Source organism: Papio anubis, chromosome 2 (assembly GCF_008728515.1).
Source record: "Papio anubis isolate 15944 chromosome 2, Panubis1.0, whole genome shotgun sequence".
NCBI classification, from domain to species: domain Eukaryota; kingdom Metazoa; phylum Chordata; class Mammalia; order Primates; family Cercopithecidae; genus Papio; species Papio anubis.
The window spans coordinates 110,969,718-110,991,182 of record NC_044977.1 but is presented as its reverse complement, the minus strand read 5'-3'; the positions used below and the strand labels follow the sequence as shown (position 1 = coordinate 110,991,182).

General features: G+C 36.8%; 1 protein-coding gene across 26 annotated transcripts in view; it reads right to left on the bottom strand.

Moving 5' to 3' along the window:
• PEX5L (peroxisomal biogenesis factor 5 like) overlaps positions 1 to 21,465 on the bottom strand; it is a 244,738-nt gene that overhangs the window by 87,463 nt on the left and 135,810 nt on the right. For 17 of the 26 annotated variants that reach the window (XM_017955669.3, XM_017955672.3, XM_017955673.3 and 14 more), the window contains 2 exons: positions 11,199 to 11,310; positions 3,439 to 3,633 (listed from right to left, as the gene is read on the bottom strand). In XM_017955669.3, the coding sequence (XP_017811158.1) occupies positions 3,439 to 3,633; positions 11,199 to 11,310 (307 nt within the window). Of the gene's footprint in view, positions 1 to 3,438; positions 3,634 to 11,198; positions 11,311 to 19,617; positions 19,684 to 21,465 lie in introns of all 26 variants that reach the window. The other 9 variants (XM_031663554.1, XM_021934646.2, XM_017955671.3 and 6 more) reach the window with 2 other exon arrangements.

Genomic DNA, 21,465 nt, shown 5'->3' with positions numbered 1-21,465 from the left:
TACAAGTGGAATCCTCCAATCCAGGTTGATTTATTCCTTATGCAAAATGCTTGGGACCAGGAGTGTTTCAAATTTGGGATTTTTTTTCTTGGTTTTTGGAATATTTGCATATGTCATAATGAGATATCTTGGGGCTGGGACTCAAATTTAAACACGAAATTCAATTATGTTTCATACACACCTTACATACATAGCTTGAAGGTAATTTTATAAAGTATTTTAAATAATCTTATCCATAAAACAAAGTTCTGACTGTGACTTATCACATGAAGTCAGGTGTGGAGTTTTCCACTTACAGATTTTGAAGGATTTCAGATTTTCGAATTAGGGATGCTCAACCTGTATTTGTCCCTTTGTGCCTGGTTTACTTCACCTAGCACAATATCTTCAAGGTTCATCCATGTTGTAGCATGTAAGTTATTCCTTTCCAAGGCGGAATAAGTTCATTGTGTGTATATATTACATTTTGTTTATCCATTCATCTCATGATACGTTTCAGTTGTTTTCACCTTTTTGCTATTGTGAATAACACTGCTATTCTTTTTTTTTTTTTTTTTTTTGAGACGGAGTTTTGCTCTTGTTGCCCAGGCTGGAGTGCAGTGGCGCGATCTCGACTCACTGCAACCTCCGCCTCCCGGGTTCAAGCAATTCTCCTGCCTCAGCCTCCCTAGTAGCTGGGATTACAGGAATGTGCCAACATGCCTAGCTAATTTTTCTTTGTATTTTTAGTAGACACAGGGTTTCTCCATGTTGGTCAGGCTGGTCTCGCGCTCCTGACCTCAGGTGATCCACCCGCCTCAGCCTCCCAAAGTGCTGGGATTACAGGCATGAGCCGCTGCGCCTGGCCAACACTGCTATTCTTAAAGGTGCTTTTAAACTAAATACTTTTACAACTTCTTCATAGGACATTTTCTCAGAAGCAGAGAAATAAGTGTTCATCATCTGCATGCTTATTGTGTTATATCGTAATATATTAATATATTCTATTTTTTAAGGCAAGGTCTCACTCTGCTGCCCAGGCTGAAGTGCTGTGGTGCAGTCACAGCTCACTGTAGCCTCAATCTCTTGGGCTTAAGCAATCCTCCTGCCTCAGCCTCCCAGGTAGCTGGAACTACAGGCTTATGCCACTATGCCAGGCTAACTTTTAAAATTTTGTAGAGATAGGATCTCACTGTGTTGTCCAAGTTGGTCTCAAACTCCTGGCCTCAAGCAGTCCTCCTGCCTCGGCCTCCCAAAGTGCTGGAATTACAGATATGAGCCACTGCACCCAATCAATATATTAATATATTTTTATCTAAATCTATACATGTTATTAACTTATTTGTAAAACTGAATAAACCTAGATGGTGAGGAAATAGTAGAGATAGTTATAAAATTTCCCTCCAAAGACAGACCTCAAAGAGGGATGGCAGGGGAGAGGAGTTCCTGTGTATGCCACTAATTTGAGCAATGGCGTGGTTCTCTTTCCTTTCTTTACAGTCTATCCCTGGAAGAGCTCATCTACACCCATGGTTCCAATATCCATTCATACACAAGCTTCTGACTTACAAATCTCCATTTCCTACTCAGCTCTTTTTCTCCAGTTCTAGACCTATATACTTAACAGCCTAATGGAGGTATCCACAGAGAAGTCCCATAGTTTCCACAAATATAGCAGGTTCAAAGCTGAACTCAATAGTTCACTCCTGCTCCTCTTCCATCTTCTGTCATGGAGCTTGGCACATTCTACATGTCCCCATTGCTCACATATACATATTATCTGTTTCTAAGTCTTGTTTTAATAGTTTTTGGAACCTGTCTCTCTCTTTCTCATTATCCCCCTTGTCACTGTTGGATCTCTGTACTGGTCTCATTGCCTCTATTCCTTTCTCCGTAAATCCACCAGAGAAGGATTTTTCTAAAATAGAAACCATTGCTGTCATTCCTCTTAGTAGAACTCTTCAAACATCATCCCTCCTTCCCCAATCTTAAGGGCATGACATCCAGGGATTCCTATGATCTCGCCACAAGTGATTTTCAGACTTTTTCTCTCATTATTCTATCCTTGAGTACTACTGAAATATGTATATTTACTTAAAAAGACATCTTGCCGTGTTTATCTATTTGTGTGTGAATCCCTTTCCTTTCTGCACCAGGGATACCCTGCACTGTTCTCCCCATCTTTCTCCTGATCTATCTTGAATCTGGCAAATTCCTACGCACTCCTCAAACCTCAGCTCACATAGTACCTCTTGTAAGACACCTTCTCCCACTGGGTGGGGCAATGGCATGATGAGGAGGCTCATGTAGTAACTGATCTGGGTTTTCTTTCATTGCTACATATAGTTAATATTTTATTATAATCATTTAATCATTTTTCTATCTCCCTACTAGACTGTAAATTTGCTAAGGCACAGAGCTTATATTATTTATCTTTGCATTCCTAGCGCATAGTATGTGCTGGGAATATGGTAGATAGTCAGAGAAATGTCTGCTGAACAAATGAATAAATTAATTCATGACCATTTAACATGTACATATCATAGTAATAAGTGATTTCACATATGTATTCCATTTATTCTTCATAGCCTTATGGATAAGCTATGATCTCCATATGAATGTATATACAAAATTCACCTCCCCACACATATACCTACACACACAGCAGTCAGTCACAGCCAGGGAAGATTCATGGGCCTCTTGGCTTTCTAAAATACCTGTCACTGTTCTTTTTCTTGAGAAAGGAGAGCTTAATATGTCTGGTTCCAGGAGCTAAGAACTAAGCCGTCCTTTCTCAGAGAAGGTGGAATATAGTGGAAAACATATGGGCTTTGAAGTTACCTAGAGCTAGGCTCAACTTTCAGCTCTTCCTCTTATAAACTGTGAGATCTTGGGCAAATTGCTTAAATTTTGAAACTTGGTTCCTTGCATGTTTCAAAGAGTTGTGATAATTTAATGAGATAATACATGTAAGTAATGTACTGTGGTTCCTAGGCATTGTAATCCACCATCAAATGGTAGCTGTTATTATTGTATTGCACGTATTCCCAAACACGCTTGTTACATACTGTTTGATCTGGCTGCCCCGGGCCTTGCATTAGAGTTGGTTACTCAGAAGTTCCCTCTTTCTTGTCCTAGACTGAGTGCTCCTAAAGAGCAAGATGCACATTTTACCTTTATTTGTAGCTTTAGTGCCTAGCCTGGTGCCCAGCACCTATCAATCACATCATATTTGTGGGTCGAATAAATACATGAATCAACCAGTTATGCAAAGTTGAGCTCCCCAATTGCTATACAAAGTTCAAGCCCAAAAGAAGCTATGTCCTGTCCAGTTTCCACCATGGACTATGCCTTTTCTACTCCTTTGTTCACTGTTCAATGCCATTGGTGGAACTTTCCTCTTGTATCCACACCAGCAGAGCAAGGTTGAGCATCCACAGCCACAAGCGATTGCCTTACCTAGGTCTAAGGATGAAGTCTCCGGGACTCTGAGAGGCTGGCCTCTCTGCTCAGCATCTGTGCTGATGAGGTCAGATCCATCGGCCTTTTTCTTGAGGGATGAAGTTTTTGATGAGGGCTCTGACTTCTTGGCTTTGGTTTGAGTTTGAGAGACTGGTTCACTCAGGTCAAGGAGATCTAAGCCAGTGGTCAGTACTATCAGAAATGGAAGAGGTTAAGATAAGCCCATTTACTACTCTGAAATTATTTTTTTTAAATAGGTTTCAGTTGGGTACAGAAAGATTTTATGTTTGTAGGATAGATTAGAATTAAGTTAGTTCACCATTGATTTATAGAGACAGCTTGTTAGACTGGGATATTTGCTGCATGTTATTCTTATATTTGGCATGGCACAAACCGGTAAGAAAGGACTTAGACCAGCCTCAGCAATGATGAAGCTTTGAATGAAATTAAAATGATGAAACTGAATCTGAGTTCAGATGCTATTTACTTTATTGCTTTGCTTTATTTATACTGAAGGTTATTTTAGATTACAGTTTCCCAGAGAGGAGTCAATCTATCATATTCAGAGATTTAGTGAAGTTTTTGAATGTCTTTGTATTTTAATTTTAAACGATAAAGTATATGGGGTATAAAGCAATGCTGTTAATCACCTTTTATTTAATTAAGCAGTTCAATCAGAAAATGGCATCCTGTTTGGGTTCACCCAAGAGAGGTATTTTATAATCCATAGTTGATGAATAGATACACATGTTAATGCCTTTGCTGTTTAGTATGCAAATTTAAATTTCAATGTAACTAACTATAAAACTGTTACACTTTTACTTCTTAGCAGGTTGGTTACATTGCATTAAATACTCTAATGAAAGCAGAAATAATAAGTTGTTCAAATGCAAATCAGGCAAATGAGAATTCAAAAAAGAAGTTTTATAACCTTTGCTTCTTCTTTCTTTTACAGTGCACATAACCAGAGTTTGACTAACTCATTGTGAGAAATAGAAAATTCAAATTCGAGAAGGTCCCTACAGCTCTACCTCTCCACCAGTCCCTGCTGTTTCACTGGCCCTGGCACCACACTGGAGAGACTAGCTTCTGAGCAAGACTGGTGGCTTCCTCGCATGGAATCTCTTCACCCAGCTCACTTAGAAAAGCCACAGAAAGACAAAGAAACTACTTGCATTAACCCTTTGTGGCAGTCTACAACAATGACTGCAGCATTCCTCTGTAATCTCCAAGCTTTTCCTCTAGGTGGGGAATGGATTTTTGCTGATGTCTCGATACTCTACTGTCTGCTTCTCCCTTGTACTGAAGGCAGGGGCCAGGCTCCACTGAACTCACAACCCGGATTTCTTTAGTAGTGCATGGGCTTCATGAGCTAACCATTCCTATGGGATCTTTAGGATCGTGTGTCAAACTTCACTCGTAATAGTCTCGTTTTCTGATTCCAATTCCAAGTCACAGTGGTTGAATGTTGTTGGTGAAGTGGAAACATCTGGCTCTGTCATGGCTTAGCTGTGTGACTTGAAGTAAGTTTCTTGCCCTCTCTGAGTTTCAGTTTCCTCATTTGAAAATGAGGAATTAATTGTCTTTTAGGGATAAGATGAAGAGTGAATGATCTAATGTATGTAAAGTGCCAGGCATACAATAGGTACTCAATAAATGTGATTTCTATTCTTTTATAGCCAATTCATGATGTTTTTCTATCCTTTTTGTTGTTGTTGATGATGTTCTCCTATTTTCACTGTTCCTTTTTATTTGAGACAAGAATCAGATCCATATACTGACAGAAAGAGAAAATGCTACTGGGAGTAAAACTGAAGATGAGACAAAGATATGCGTTCTACAGAGGATTCTATGAAGCAAATTTATCATAAAGTGGCCTGAAAGTGTCAGCTTATCTCAACAGAATCTTCATGAGGCAATGGGAACCACTTCCCAATGCTAAGATGCCCTGAGATACGAGGGATGTTTTGTGACTAGGAAGTACTTGAACGCGGAGGGAAAGAAGTGGCATTCAGAACTAAGCTGCTTGACTTTATGTCTACAATGTAAGCATGACAGACAGCCAAAACAGGCTAGAATGCCTCACACTTTATATCCACTGAACGTTCAAATAGAAATTGCCAGAACACTATTACGCTGGCAAGGTGTCTAGGCCCAATGTGATGTTCTTATAACAGAGGAAAGGAAATTGATGACAGAATATAGAATGCCACATATATCTTTTTACTAATTGTACAAACAATTAAGAGTTAGTCACTTGCTCCTAGACTTTCAGAAGCAAATTATAAAATTGTCTACTTGAACATAGGAAGTACATTTGTTATGGAGTAACAGCTGGCAAGTACTAATTGAATTCTATATCTTCTTCTCACATTCAGAACAAATGAATTACTAAAAGGGTGAACTGCGAATTCAAACTTGGCTCAGTAAGGTTCTTTCCCCCTCTAAAGTGTCCTGGGCACTTCCTATATTTGTTCTGAGCTCTTTGTCCCTTTGTTTTTTTCCTTGCAAATGTGAAACAAATGCTTGGCACACACAAAAGGCCTAATTGGTTACCCAGCTGCTATGAAGGAGGTGACTTGGAGGTCGAATGGCCAGCTTTGAAGCTGGGAAAGTCCCTGCAGAGTACGTTTTCAAAAGGAGAGAAGAGTGGGTGCAGCCTTTCACTCTCTGGAGAAAGACAAATCACATTTTAGCATGTGCGTGTCCTTTAGTTAAGATTTAAAAGGAAGAATCTTATTGCTCCACACAGGCTTCATAGACAGCTCTGGTATGGAAGGTGGTGTCTGCTCTGCTGATTTTTAAAATCCTATTTTAAAGATTCTTCAGGCACATGAAGGTTTGGGTTTCAGTATCTGTGTGCTTAAATTAAGAGCACCAACCGGTGAGGTGTGCTGGCTCACGTTTGTAATCCCAGTGTTTTGGGAGGCTGAGGCAGGAGGATTGCTTGAAGCCAGGAGTTTGAGACCAGCCCAGGCAATATATTCAGTCACTATAAAACAATTAAAAAAATAAAAAAAAAACTAGCCAGGAGTGATGGCCCTCACCTGTAGTCTCAGCTACTCGGGAGACTAGGTGGGAGGCCTGCGTGAGCTCAGAAGTTTGAGCCAGCCCGGGTGACAGAGTAAGACCCTGTCTCTAAAAAAAAGGAGCACAAAGGATAATCTCCTCTTACAGTGAATGTGAAAAGTGTGTGTGTGTGTGCACCTGTGTGTATGCGTGTGTTAGTGTAGATCTAATAAAATACCTTCTGGGTGTAATCTTATTGTCACATATGCAGACTTTTCTCATGGACCACATGTCAGTCACCACTCACAGCTTTATAGACTGTGGGATCCCATTGCCCAGAGGATGTCATTGACTTCCCTTCCTTTTGCTGTAGCAGGGAGATTTCCAGCTCAGTTGCTTCTGAGCAGGCTATGTTTTGCCAGTCACCCTTGTAGCACTTTGTCCTGTCTTCTTCACTTTAGTTCAGCTAATCTATTTTGGTGTCTTGATGTTCCATGCATATTGCGCATAAAATAAGGCAGCACAGGACAGTGGTTAAGACTACCTGAGTTTGACTGAGTGCAGTGGCTCATGCCTGTAATCCCAGCACTTTGGGAGGTTGAGGCAGGTGGATCATCTGAGGTCGGGAGTTCAAGGCCAGCCTGACCAACATGGAGAAACTCCATATCTACTAAAAATACAAAATTAGCCGGGCGTGTTGGTGCACGCCTGTAATCCCAGCTACTTGGGAGGCTGAGGCAGGAGAATCGCTTGACCCTGGGAGGCAGAGGTTGCGGTGAGCCAAGATTGTGCCATTGCACTCCAGCCTGGGCAACAAGAGCAAAACTCAGTCTCAAAAACAAAAACAAAAAAGTCTCTCTGAACCTGAACTTCTTCTGCCCACCTAAAATAAGGATAAAACTACTTTATAAAGTATTGGATGAAGTGCTTATCTAAAGCTCTTGGAACAGCGCTATAAGCATAGTCATGATGCAAATAAATATTTATTGCTACTAGAAGACTCTACTGAAAGCATTCATGCTTGACGCAAACTGTAGATATATGAGGTTGGAAATGATTACAAAAACTATTTATTGAAAATGTATAATATGGTAAGTGCTTATGAATGTTTCCTTGTTTAGTCTACATAACATTCCTGTGAAAAAGGTATTCTAATTTTACATATGAAAAACTTGAGGCTTGGCAATATTAAGTAACTTGTCCAAAGTCACACAGCTGGTTTGGTAGAAAAACGTCCCCCTCTAATATGCCCACGTTCTAATCCCCAGAACCTGTAAATATGTTACCTTGACCTGTCACATGGCAAAAGGGACTTTGCAGATGTAATTAAGTTAAGGATTTGGAGACTGAAAGATTAATCTGGATGATCCCTGTGGGCCCAATGTAATCACAAGAGTTCTTATAAAATGCAGTTAGAGGGTCAGAGCCAGAGAAGGAGATACGAGGATGGAGACCAATGTGTGAGAGAGCGAGCTGCTGGTTTTGAAGATGGAGCAAGGGTCATAAGCCACCAAATTGTAGGTGCCCTCTAGAAGCTGGAAAAAGCAAGGAAATGAATTCTGTCCTGGAGCCTCTAGAAGTAATGTAGCTCTGTTGACATCTTGATTTTAGGATAATAAATTTGTGTTGTTTTAAGCCATTAGATTTGTGGTAATTGTTACAGTGACAATAGAAAACTAATATAACTGGTACATCAGTGTTCATACCAGGATTCAAATACAGGATACAGGTCTCATCTCTCCACAGCCTGTGTTCTTAAACAGTCCTCTCTAGACTTTATCTTAACCTTAAGGCAGTGTGCTGACTTTATTGATAAGGCTTTGATTAATTTGTTTGTTGAGCTTCTAATTATTTGGCAGTTTGGATAGTCCAAGGAATGATTTAAATAGTTGGCACTCTCAAAAACTTTTGTTTTTCAGATAATCTAATTGAACTGGGAGGAAAAAAATTATAATTTAGAACTTCTATGAGGCAAAAGACATGTTCTTTTAGGTTTTATAGAGAAAAAAAGTCATGGACTGACCTCCGGAAAAGGTAAATATTTCCTAAATTTTTAAAATTTTGTATTGATTTATACAAAAGCTAGATTTCTTAGGAATTAAAAAATATATAATATTTTTGCCTTGAGATATACTCTTAATATTAAAAACACGTTATCAAACAAGAGCCTTTCTTCAGGATAAAAATCTGTATGAATTAGGTGCACTGAATAATGAAGGTGAGAAAAAAAAAACCCCTGGTCTCAGAACACTATTTTACCAGACCCCCTACGTTGGAGAGTATTATGGATTGAGTGGTCTATGAAGAAGTCCTAATACCCAGTATTCAGAATATTACCTTATTTGGAAATAGGTTCATTCGAGATACAATTAAACATGAGGTCATATTAGAATTGGGTGGGCCCCTACTTTAACTGGACTGATGTCCTTATAAAAAGGGGAAATTGGGGCCAGGCACGATGGCTCATGCCTGTAATTCCAGCACTTTGGGAGGCCAAGGTGGGCGGATCATGAGGTCAGGAGATGGAGACCATCCTGGCTAACACGGTGAAACCCTGTCTCTATTAAAAATTCAAAAAATTAGCTGGGCGTGGTGGCATGTGCCTGTAGTCCCAGCCACTCGGGAAGCTGAGGCAGGAAAATCGCTTGAACCCAGGAGGCGGAGTTTGCAGTGAGCCGAGATCGTGCCACTGCACTCCAGCCTGAGTGACAGAGCGAGACTCTGCCTGAAAAAAAAAAAAAGGGGGGAAATTTGGACACAGAGACAGACATGCACACTGGGAGGCACACACACAGAGAAAACACTACATGAATATTGGAGTTATGCTACCATAAACCAAGGCAGTACCAGAAGTTAGAAGAGAGGCCTGGAATAGATCCTTACTAAGCACATTCATGTGGTGCGTGGCCAAGCTGAAAGCATGATTTTGGGCTTCCAGCCCTAAGAACTGAGATGGTAAATTTCCGTTGTTGAATCAACTCAGTGGGTGGTACTTTGTCACAGCAGCCCTAGGACTAATACAGAGGGCAACATTGTAGGTATTGGGATTGCAAGAAATTATACCTTCTTTTGATTTTTTTTCTCCAATATTTCACAGGTCTCTCTTTTATATGTGAGAACAATCAAGCTGAAAAGAAGCTTTTGAATCAAATCTTATATTGCTCTCTTAGGGTGGATCCTTTCTAAGTGACTTAGTTTTCCCATCAGTGAGAATTGGAGCATAAAGAGCAAGTTCACAGTGCATACAATTCTCATGGATTCACCTGCAATTAGACATACAAGGTTCTCTGTATTTTCCTGGGATAGTTCTTGAGTTTTGAAGGGGCCAGCTCCAGTTTCATGGATCAGAGGAATGAATCTCATCTGATAGTATGTGAACTTGTCTAATTTCTTACCTAGAATTTGCCAAGTACCATTTAATTTCTTGATTAGTGAAAGTGATAGCTGAATTTAGAAAATGATTACTGTGGTGTGATATAAAAAAGTCAATGCAATTGAAAATGAAAGTGTAGGGAGTACACACTATTCTCACCTAAAATCTAACAGACATTTTTACACCAGTTAGAGTTTACATGGTGTTAAGCTTTTTCATGGATTGCTTCCTTTAATCTTTCCAATGAACTTACAAGATGTAGATCTTACTATTATCAAACAAATGAAGAAACTGAGGCTTAGTTAAGCAACATGCCCCTGGATACAGAGCCAGGGTTGGAATTCATGGAGTTTGAACCCAGAAACTGTAAAATATGACCTCACATAAGGAGCCTCTCTATCTCATGCTAGTTACTCTTCTTGTAATTTTTGGTGTTTTGGAAAAATCACGATTTCCTTCTCCCGTGATTTTATTCACTTAGAAATATAATGAAAATATGCAAGCCAACAGCAAACTGAGGCCAAGATGACAAAATGGAACAAATATAACAAGATAGTATGTGATTATCCTTTCCTTTTTCCATTAAATTCTGCTCTGCACATCCAACATAACCTTTGTTCTTTGATTCTGAACATCATTTTTTCATTCTTATTTGAATGACATGACTTTGAATGTGAATGCTGACTGAATGAAATCAATGCAGAAAGACTGCTTCTACAAGGGAAGTGTAATTTATGCCAGTGGCATCCTGTACTCACTCAATGGATTAATACTTATTGAGTGCCTATTCCTGTATGTGACAGGCACTGAGCAGGGGATGGCTTACTATTTGAGAATGTTTAATTCCAGGAGAACGTTCAAATAGACTGTTGTAACGGGGAGCAAGTAACACACTTACATGACAGAAAATGAAACTGGCCCTGTACTATCCCAAAGCTGCAGGATATTTTGTCATTTAAATCCACTTGAAAAGATTGCCACATTTTTATTTACTGGACTTCTGTTATATAAAATATTTCCAGAAATAATTGGACCATCAGCCAGAACTTGAAAAACCTTACTCTGAAATAGGTGTTTTTGTTTTAAAGATTTTCTAGTGTGATGCAACTTTAGATATAAATATGTAAATATGAAAATATACATGAAAACATGATTCATTGCTAATAGTGGTATACTTATGTTCAGCAAAATTCGTTGGGTGAGATACATTGCAATTTCTGTGATTTATTGGTTTATGCTAAATAGTATACATTCTAAAGTTTCATTTGGTTGCAAACATTATTTCCTCACTTAAAATATATTATGGAAAAAATGCGCACTTTACTATAGTTAAAATTAACTCCAGTTGAGGAACAGTTAAAAGTGAAAGAATTACCAGCTGTATTGGATGTTACTGGCCTTGCTATTGCTTCCGATTTGGTTTCACAGAGAAAGTCATCGATGGAGGGACTCAGGAGGGGTCTGCTTTCTTGTTGCTCATTCACCAGCTGAGAACAAATGAACAGAGGTGTCAAAGAGCTTTGTTAAACTGCAGAGTCAGATGAATTAAAATGCAGCCTTGCAACAAAATGAGAATAGCAAGCCTACCAAAAATAAATAAATACATAAATAAATAATGGGATAGGGGCAAGAAAGAAAAAAAATACCAAAAGGTGGGGAATGAGCCTTTTAGCACTGTCAACATATTTTTGATGCAGCCAACTTCAATGTCTAAAGCTCAAGCCTTTCCCCCCACTCCTGAAATAGAGTTATTCTCTAATTTCAGTATATAGAAAATGACACGTATTGAATCATAGTTGCTAAGGGCCAATCCCATTCCTCACCTGGACAAAAGCTCCTACTGAGACCTGGAACATTGGCTTCAGACTCAAAGATGACATGTTCTGGTTAGCACTGCTGAGTCAGTGTTTATGTGGGGAGTGCAAACACATGGACCAGGGTAGGTGGATAAATGCCTGCCTCATCTCCCTCTCTTAAAAAGCTCAGGTCACCTACAAAAACACCCTCTACATTTCCTTGGAATGCTTTTGTATTATATAACAAATATTATTTTGGGAGAGTAGAAAATATTGTTATATTAACTGTGTAGGTATCTAGTAGATGCGTTTGTAAAATCTATTTGTAAAATAGATCTCGGTAGACTCAATCGTGTTTTCCCATTAGCTTATATTCTAATTTCAGCAATCTTTCAGTTTGATTTTTTAGTGGATCTCTAATTATCAGTGGCAGCCACTATTTACTTTCACTTATTCTGCATCTCTTTGAATCCCGTCTTGCTTGAGTATGTTTCTATGGTTAAGAGAGAAAACACACTTTTGATACTCAGGTGGTTCATTCCTAAATTAACTGGTTTTTTTGTTTGTTTGTTTGTTTTTTTGAGGGAGGGGGGTTTATATTTGCCTTTCTTAAAATAGGCATAATCATCTAGTTTTTTGCTTAAGAAAAAAATACACCTCATAATCTTTAGGTTTTTTTTTTTTTTTTTTTTTTTTTTTTTTTTTTTTTTTAATAGGAACAGGATGTCTGTCTGTCACCCAGGCTGGAGTGCAGTGGCATGATCATAACTCACTGCATCCTCAAACTCCTGGACTCAAGCAATCCTCCCATCTCAGTTTCCCAAATAGCTGTGACTACAGGTGTGCACCACTATGCCCAGCTAATTTTAAAAAATTTAAAATTTATTTTTGTAGAGACGAGGTCTCACCATCTTGCCTAGGCTGGTCTTGAACTCCTGGGTTCAAGCGATTCTTCCGTCTCGACCTCCTAAAGTGTTGAGATTATAGGTGTGAGCCACTGTGCCTGGCCAATCTCTAGATTTTTTAAGAACTTGTTACGTTGCATTTTAAGAGGCATAAAATAACAAATGGAGTGCTTTGGAGTATTACCAAATCAAAATATTTTATATTACTCTACTCACTTTCACTACATTGTTTCTTTGGCACAGTGTCAATAGTATCATAGTTTAGAGCTGATGGAAGGTGGCAAGGGACCTGAGTAATGGTAACTATGGAGAGAAAGTGCACTTCTTTTATTTCTGAAAGGGCAATATGGAAGCACTTAGTGGTCATTTGGAGACTGGAAGCCAAGAGACACATTTAGTTCTCACAGGCATGCTATTTAAACATGGATAAATCTCATTTAAACATGTGTAAATCTCAGACGTCCATTAGAGTTTAAGATTTCGATATAGAGTTGGTAATTAGATTTTTATACATATTAATTTGTTATTGAGGGATGGGCTTTGAGAACGCTTTTCTTCTTTTAACCTTCAAGTTATAGTGATAGATCTTTCTTCAATTATTGTAAGCTTTGGTATTACTATGTATAAAACCTCGCAGATTTTGCTAGGAATCAAATCCCAGGCCTCTTTTGGTGTTAATCTTTTATTTTAGGATGCTGCTTTGACCCATGAGTGAAACTGTGAGCCCCAGTGTTTTTTATTTTTTCTGAATTTGAACATTCCTGGGTATCACCCATTCTATTTATATTAAAATATTTTTAAATGTTGAGGGACTGTAAGCCGCCTATGTTTCTGGAATAAAATATATTTGAATTTTTGTAAATGCTATGGTCTATTTGAGTTTAGGAATGATTTGTTATACTTTCTGGCATAAAAGTCAATTTTATTATCTGGAAATGTAGTTGAAAGCACTGGTATAGAATATAACATACTAGAAAATGATGAAATAGCTAAACATCAGTGATCCTGTGAGCTCATCTAAAAATTCGATTAGTGTCCCAGAATCTGTATCTCATTTGTAGTTAGTGCATGTCCAAACTGTACATATGTAACAGTTTCCAAAGGACCCGTACATTGATACATATTTCCTGGTAGGACTTGCTCTTTTAACCATATGTGCTTAATGTAATGAACTCAGCTAGTGTAATCAACACAGTGATGAGGTCCTACCTTCACAAACAATGCCCACTTCCACACTGTGGCCTTCTCATGACTATCAAGTGCGATCTGAATTCCACTGTGTTATATGCATTCACAGAGGATGAAGGTTACCATCAAATATGGCACCACCCTATACTCATAGAAGTTACTGTAATAGGGTTGCATTTACCAAGCAGTGCATTCTGATGACTGGCCTCAGAGTCTAGGTCTTATTTACCCATTGGCTAAAGTGTATAAAGTTCAAAGACTAAACTCAACCGTGACTTTCAAAGTATGAATATGTACGGACAATGTCATAACTATCACTTTGATATTCATTATTTCTTTGAAAAAAGTTTAATTTCATTGACAGATGGCTAAGAATAACTGAGTTCTCTTATTCATAATTTTAAGAAATATCAACTGTTATGTAGATAAGTATGAGCTATATTCCATGGAAAATCCCCTGTACACTTTCTTTACTTTGTATACAATTAAATGCCTTTGTAAAAACAAATAAACAAACAAAAAACAACTAAGAATTTATCCCTACACAGTACACAGTTCTGTGTACATATATGTGTGGAATAGTGAAATAGACCTACATTACCTATAGCTTTGGAAGACCAGGGTGTTAGATTTCTGCAGATATTTTTAGCTACAAATGCATAAAAACTATAGTCTAAATTTGATAAACTAATTCTAAAAGTAAAATTTTTGTTAACATCTAAATGGAAAGCAAAGGAAAAGGCATAATTCAATGAGAGCCCTGTCCTTTTGGGCCTGTCTGCTTTATCAAAGGTAGTAATTAATTAAGTTATTTTTTGGAGTCTGTCTCTTCATTCAGACTTTAGACAAATTTTCTGGAGAAAGCACACTAGCACTCTCAGATTTACTCAGCGTACAAATAAAGGGATACCAAAAGAGAGGCTGTTCTGAGAGACTTCAGGAAGCCCAGGACAAAGGCGTGGCATCTCCAGTCTTCTGCACCTCTGCCTCAGGAAGTCAGTGTCTCTTCCACACCTACTGTCTTGTTTCTGATCATAGTTCACACCTGGACTGATGGAATTGTTATAACTGCCCAACTTCTACAATTAAGCTATTCCTGTCTTTCTTCCACAAATTCAAATCAAAGAAGGAGTAACAAACTACCTTCTGAGTCAGTGTTTTTCAAACTGGAGCACAATTTAGCTATTGAGAAATGCTCAGGCTGAAGTGGGTGGATAATAGCAGGGTTCAAGGGTGAAAGGCCAGATTACAGATAGCATGGAAAGGTAACTGAAACTGAACAGAAAATTTTTTGGTTTTGATGGGAGATATGGAAGATGAAACAGGAGATATTTTGAAGTACGGAAATATTTCCTTATAAGCTCTGAAGCCAGAGACTATCTTACTTACGTTTATATCCTCACAACTTCAAATAGAATGTCTACATCTAAAAGGGGTTCAATAAATGGCTATTAAATGAGAAAGTGACTTTGTAGAAACTGAAGATGTAAAAATACCTATCTAAAACCGTCTAATTTTAAATTGCATCTTCAGTTGCAGGAATTTAGGAATGATTATTTTAGTCATAGGAAGTCCCATTTTATTTATATTTGCATAGATAAGAATAGCTTTTTCCATGCTCTCCTCTTCATTTTGAACAAGTTTATGATATTTCCTTTGGTGACTTGAGAACGAATGAATCTTTTAGATCATAAAATAAAATTTCAAACTGAACTGAATCCCCCAAATATTCCCTTTAAGCTTAATTTCCAAATTGTATAACATTCATTCTTTCTTTATGCGTAAGATAAGGTTTCTTGACTTTCTTTTAGTTTGAAAATAACTTTATGAACTTCTCTGATTTTGTCCTTTGGGTATGTTGATGTAAGTAAGCCAAAAGTTTCTAATTTAAAAAAAAAAAACTGAGGTGAAGTGATTGCAATTTTGGTCTAGTCAGATTATCATAGCTGAGTTAAAATGACCCACTTCATTAGTTGCTAAGGCCTTTGTCTCAGTTTTTTCACATTTTAAATTTTCATTTCTTATCCTCCCCTTTCCTCTTCTCAATATTTGGATCAGTTCAAAGAACCTTCTATAATGGTGACAGATTCTTATTTTTCTTTCAGGATCCCATTCAACTGGCACATTATCTAGGAACCTTCTTTAGCGCCAGCCGGTGAGTGCCTCCTTACAGCACTTGCATGCTCCCATGTCTTACCCAGTGTCATAATCTTAGTTTTATCTGTCCCTCTCCAACTGCCAAGTAGACTGTGACTTGCTTTAGAGTAGAGATCTCATCCAAGCATTTTTTTTGTATTCCATGGTAGCAGTTTAAATCAATGTTGACTGATTTTATACAGTCTAACTGAATGGCAAATTGTACAAAAGAATTATTACATGGGTGTCCTCAATTTCATACTGGATTTGGCCAATTCACGGAGAGGTCAGTGATCCTCAGAAATGTTTGTCAATTTCTTTGCTGGTTTTAAACCACACATTTGAGCCCATTTTCTCCCACTCACATCTTTTATAAATGTTTGGGGACCTACTGATACCTAAGGAAACATTTCCAAATACAAAGTTTCTACCAAGAATGTTAAGGCTTCTACGAAGAAGTCAAAGTGCCAAGAGAGAATGCCTAATGAAAAAAATTAAAATAAAGGCCTAAGCCTGCCCCATACCATTCAGAAGAAGGACTTGGACCAATGTGAATGAGAGGCCAGCAACACTTCAACACAATCCTATTCCCTCCCTGCTGATTTTAAATCAGAGATCCAAATCTCGAGATTTTGAAGGAAAACCCTGAAGTGGTTAATTGACATAGAAACAAAGGAAAACTCTTTTGTTTAGAAGTAAGAAGATAGGCGAGAACTTGCATGTAGGGGCTTCTGTCAATCAGAATGCAAAAGACTATTGAACCATAACACCTTCCTTGTAATCAAATATTCGATCAAATGATTTCAGTTGAATTATGACTTATTCAGACTGGCAAGTTGATGTGATTAATATTAGCCACCACACCACCAAATTGCTTCATATATCAATACAGTGTTTTCTTTGTGTTGAACAAAGGCAGATTTTATCACCCAGCTCTTAAAACTTTATCTGAAACTACATTTGTCTTAGCTCAACTTGAATTTCTCAATTTCAATGTTTTAAAATTAAACTATTATATAATCTAAGCTATAAAAAACTAGTAAGATGAAAAGATATTTTGCTTTTTAAATATTGTTTGTTACTTAAACTACAGTGTATGTTTATATTGTTTGTTTTGTGACTTAAACCATGTTTTGTGACTTAAATCTTTGTGTTTGTTTTTAAAGAGATATATTTCTTAGATGTTTCATTCAAAAATATAGAGCTCAAGGTTTCTGATAACACATTACTAAGAATTAGCCCTAAAGCACAATACATTCTAGATGATAAAACAATGTCTGTAAAGGACAATAGTCCATTATTCTACAATTTCACATTTCAGATTGATGATCTTGAATTATTTTAGTTTAAAGTAAAAGATTCTGTTTTTATATTTAAGCATTTGGTACTTCAATAATAATTTTTAAAGTTAAAACATTGAAGCCAATAAGTTTAAAACAGCTGACAAATATCTTATATTTGTAATGTTGATTAAGAAAATTTGTAATATTATGGCATATCTCTTTACCTCATTTAAATAATAGAAAAATTTTAGAATTGTTTTGTTTATATATGAATGAAACACAAATATCTTTGTGAGTTTTGAAATTCCTGTATTATTTGTGATATGGTTTTTTTTTTTTTTTTTTTTTTGATGGGGTCTTGCTATGTTGCCCAGGTTGGTCTCAAACCCCTGGCCTCAAGTGATGCTCCCATCTTAGCCTCCTGAGTAGCTGGGACTACGGGTGCCCACCACTTCACCCAACTCTGTGACATTGTTAATTTAAAGTCATTTATTAAATATTTTATAATTGAACTACTTGTTTATGGTTTTATTAGCCCTGTCCAAGTTCAGAAATTAATTCGGTGCCTGTCAATATAGTGACCATACTGTCAGTGATTCATTAATATCAAAGCCAACTTAATGGACTCTATTAATTGAAAAGATAAGACCACTAAATCATTACCATGCAACCGCTAAAAATCCAGATTTTTAGAGCTCTGTCATAGTAACTCTGATGCCTGACAGAATTCATTTCCTCTGAGCTTATAGTACTAATGGACTGCCCCAACCCCCACTTCCTGTTAGTCTTCTGGTAGCGGATAACCAAGTGATAACTTTCAACTCTTTGACTTGATCTAAATGTCAACCAACAAGCTACAAATGTATTCCTGACAGGATAGCTAGACTTTTGTAAAATGTGAATCTATTCACAGGGAAATGAACAGATCACAGCTTGGGTAGTGCTAACAATAAATTAAAGCAGGCAGGAGAACGTAATTAAGACAATTTTTTAAGTCAGAAATGGAAACCCAAACAAGGCTGTATTTACTAGTAGCCTTGAAAATATTCTTCCAATCGAGGACATTACTCTTTTTATCTTTATCAGAAACAAAAATTAAATTAGTACTGAGGTATAATGGGTGATGACAGATAGAAAAACAAAGGCTGGGCTTGAAAAAATAAAGTCCCTTAACAAGAAGAGACCTGCAACACAGTTTTAAGACACTGTGTTCAATAGGCAAAGATAGATGGGCTATACCTTGCTAAAAAAGTATCTAGGCGATACGGTCAAAAACAAAACTTCTGAAGGTTCCTCCAGAGAGAAAAGTATTCACTACAGTCATTTCATTCTTATGAAGAGAATACATTTTTTTTCTATGATACAATCAATCTTCTGGCAAATGGCTTTCCCTTCTATTCTAAAACTGGATTTGTTTATACTATTACCCTTTAGAACAGAATATTCTGTTCAACAATTATGATGAGGGCCTCATGATTTAAACATTTTTAGTTGCTATGTTTAAAAAAGTAAAAAGAAACAAGTGAAATTAATTTAAATAAGATATTTGATTTAGCCAATATATGAAAAAATCCAAAATATTACCATTTCAACATATGATCATTATAAAAATCATTAATGAGATAGTTTATACCTTTTTTTGATCACTTTCTGAAATCTGGTGTTTATTTTACACTTGCAGCACATCTCAATTTGGAGCAGCCACATAAAGTTCAGGAGCCACATAAAACTCAGTAGCTCGTGGCTACTGTATTGGACAGCATAGGTCCAGAGAAACTTTTTTTCCTCAAAGACTTGATTCACATGTTTTCTTCAAACCTTTCATCAACACATGCTTTTTTACATACTATTTGATTTAAGTGTTAGTCTCGGACAGCATGTACTTGAAATTCTCTGAAGTCTTTGCATATTGTTTGCTTAATATGGAATAAGTGATTTTTAAGCAAAAAAGAGCAGCTCTCAGTGGTCCAGCAATTTCTGAGCTCAGGTCATCTGGCCAACACTTCTGCATTATTCAATTTGTTCAGTGTAATATAGACAGCTCCACTGGAGTATGTTTGGCTTAATTCCTCTGAAAGTTGAGGACCACACAATAATAATCGCATAATACAAGAAAGTTCTAGAATATGGGATTATTCTACACCTACAGTCTGTTGAGTGAAAATTATGAAATAAGATAAAACTCAGTATTTCAGTGAGTTATTTTCTATTTTATGTATCATAATTGTCCCAATGACACTATTTATACAGTAGCAATTATCTTCAGACATATCTGGAATCTATCACATGAGCAGCTGGCATTGACATACCAGTGATGAAGATGAATCAATGTATTCAGCAGTATGTGGCTCTATGTTATAAGGGGCTTTACAGGAGACACTGGGACAAACATGTGTCAAGACAGTAGTACATTCACACAAGATAACAAGTAAGAATGTAGTATGATACACGGACTAGATGCTATGGTTGTCGTGGGAAGTACTCACTTTTTCAGATCATTCTGCTTCTGTTTGGTTTGTGCATGCCACTGGTGCATAGCAGGGAAGAAGCCACTTGTGTACAGTGGAAAAAGTATATCAACTAATAAAACTGCATTTGACTGAGAAATAATTGTATCACAGCTGTCACTAAATTAATTCTGTAATACTATCAACACAACAGTTGCATTAAATTTTATAAATCAGAACTCTGTTTGCTGATTCATACACTGGCCAGTATGCAACAAGAATATGATGCATCAAATACAGCATTCTATAATCTTCATGCAGTAAACTGTAACTAATACCTCAAAAACAGTTAATGCAACATTAGACAGGGATTAAAGGAAAAACTTGGTACAAACGCATGTCCTGGATATGAGAAAATGGTAATAATCACAATTTCTTTTCTAAATTAAAAATCAAAAATATTATTTTGCATTAAATTGTAAATGTAAGCTTAGGTTATAATGGTAATTTTGGACATGTGAAAAGATTACCAGCAAGTGCATAGCAATGCGTGATTTTGTGAAAAAAGAAATCTTGGGTACTGGAACCTGCCCTAGATTGTGAAGTCCTGAGATGATATGTTACAGTACAACTGTGCCAATTGCAAATTTGGTTAGGTCATATCTACAGTTGTATGGCTCTGCCTTTAAGCAAGAACTTCAAGTAGTTCTCACCTCCCTACCCAATAGCATTCACCTGAGGGACTGTGGACTTAATGTTTTGGAAATGGGAGTCTACAAAGGTCTGACTCTGATTGACAAGAGATCAGTGTAAAACTGTATATGTTTTACTACATATACTAAGTAAAGAATGAGGAATTTGGTAAATATCAAGCAAATTTCTTTCCAACGATTACTATGTGTTATTAGGAAGAAGCATATCTTCTTTTGGGATAAAAAAACCCTGAAAACATAAAATTTATCCCAAAGTCTTGGGAATCTTTAATAGCTTTAAAAATTATTTAATTTTGATGTTATATGTTATAATTTTTATAACTTACAACATAGTATTTAGAATAAAATAAAACCACACATGTTGGCAGCAGCTGGGGATGAGATCTGCTGATATTCTAAAAATAAGTTGCCATAATTTAGCTTTTGATATAAATGCCTTTCATGAGGACTGTAAATGGACATTTTTCGAATTCTAGACATGTTCATATAATCGGAACTGAATCATATAATCGGAACTGAATGGAAAAAATGAAATGTTTAAAATAATCTAATCTAAATTATAAGATAAATGCAAGTAAAAATATTTTTCATTTGCGATTTTAAAACTGGTAGTTCCACAGAGTGGTGATGAGTACATTATACATATTTATGTAGATTTTACAGGGTGTTTCAAAAGTCCCCGAGGACATATAGGATTCACAGTCTCCACATTCTTTGCATACAAATGCAGACTTTTTTCTATACTTGTTATAATAAATGCTGAAAATGGCTCTCATGTGCTTATAATAGACATGACATTTTTGTTCTCAAGGTCACTGAGTATGAGAGGGGTCACAAATGCCATTTTCTGCAAGGGGACTCAGGGACTTCTGGCTCATTCCTGTAAATTAGTTATCCACATAAATATGTATAGACATATATGTAGTATGCATAGTCACAACATAAATATATTTAACATTTAAGAAAATTTAGATATTCTACTGGTAAACTGACATATGTATACAATATAACTTGTATTTATTCACAGGAATTTGATTTTCTTTTTGTTCAAATGTACTGTTAGCTTCATTGTTATTTCTTTCCCAAAGTTGTTAACAAGACTCCTTTATAAAGAAGCAACATGTTTTACTTGCACATATATTTTCTTTCTCTTTTGTCTTAACTAAAGTTGAGT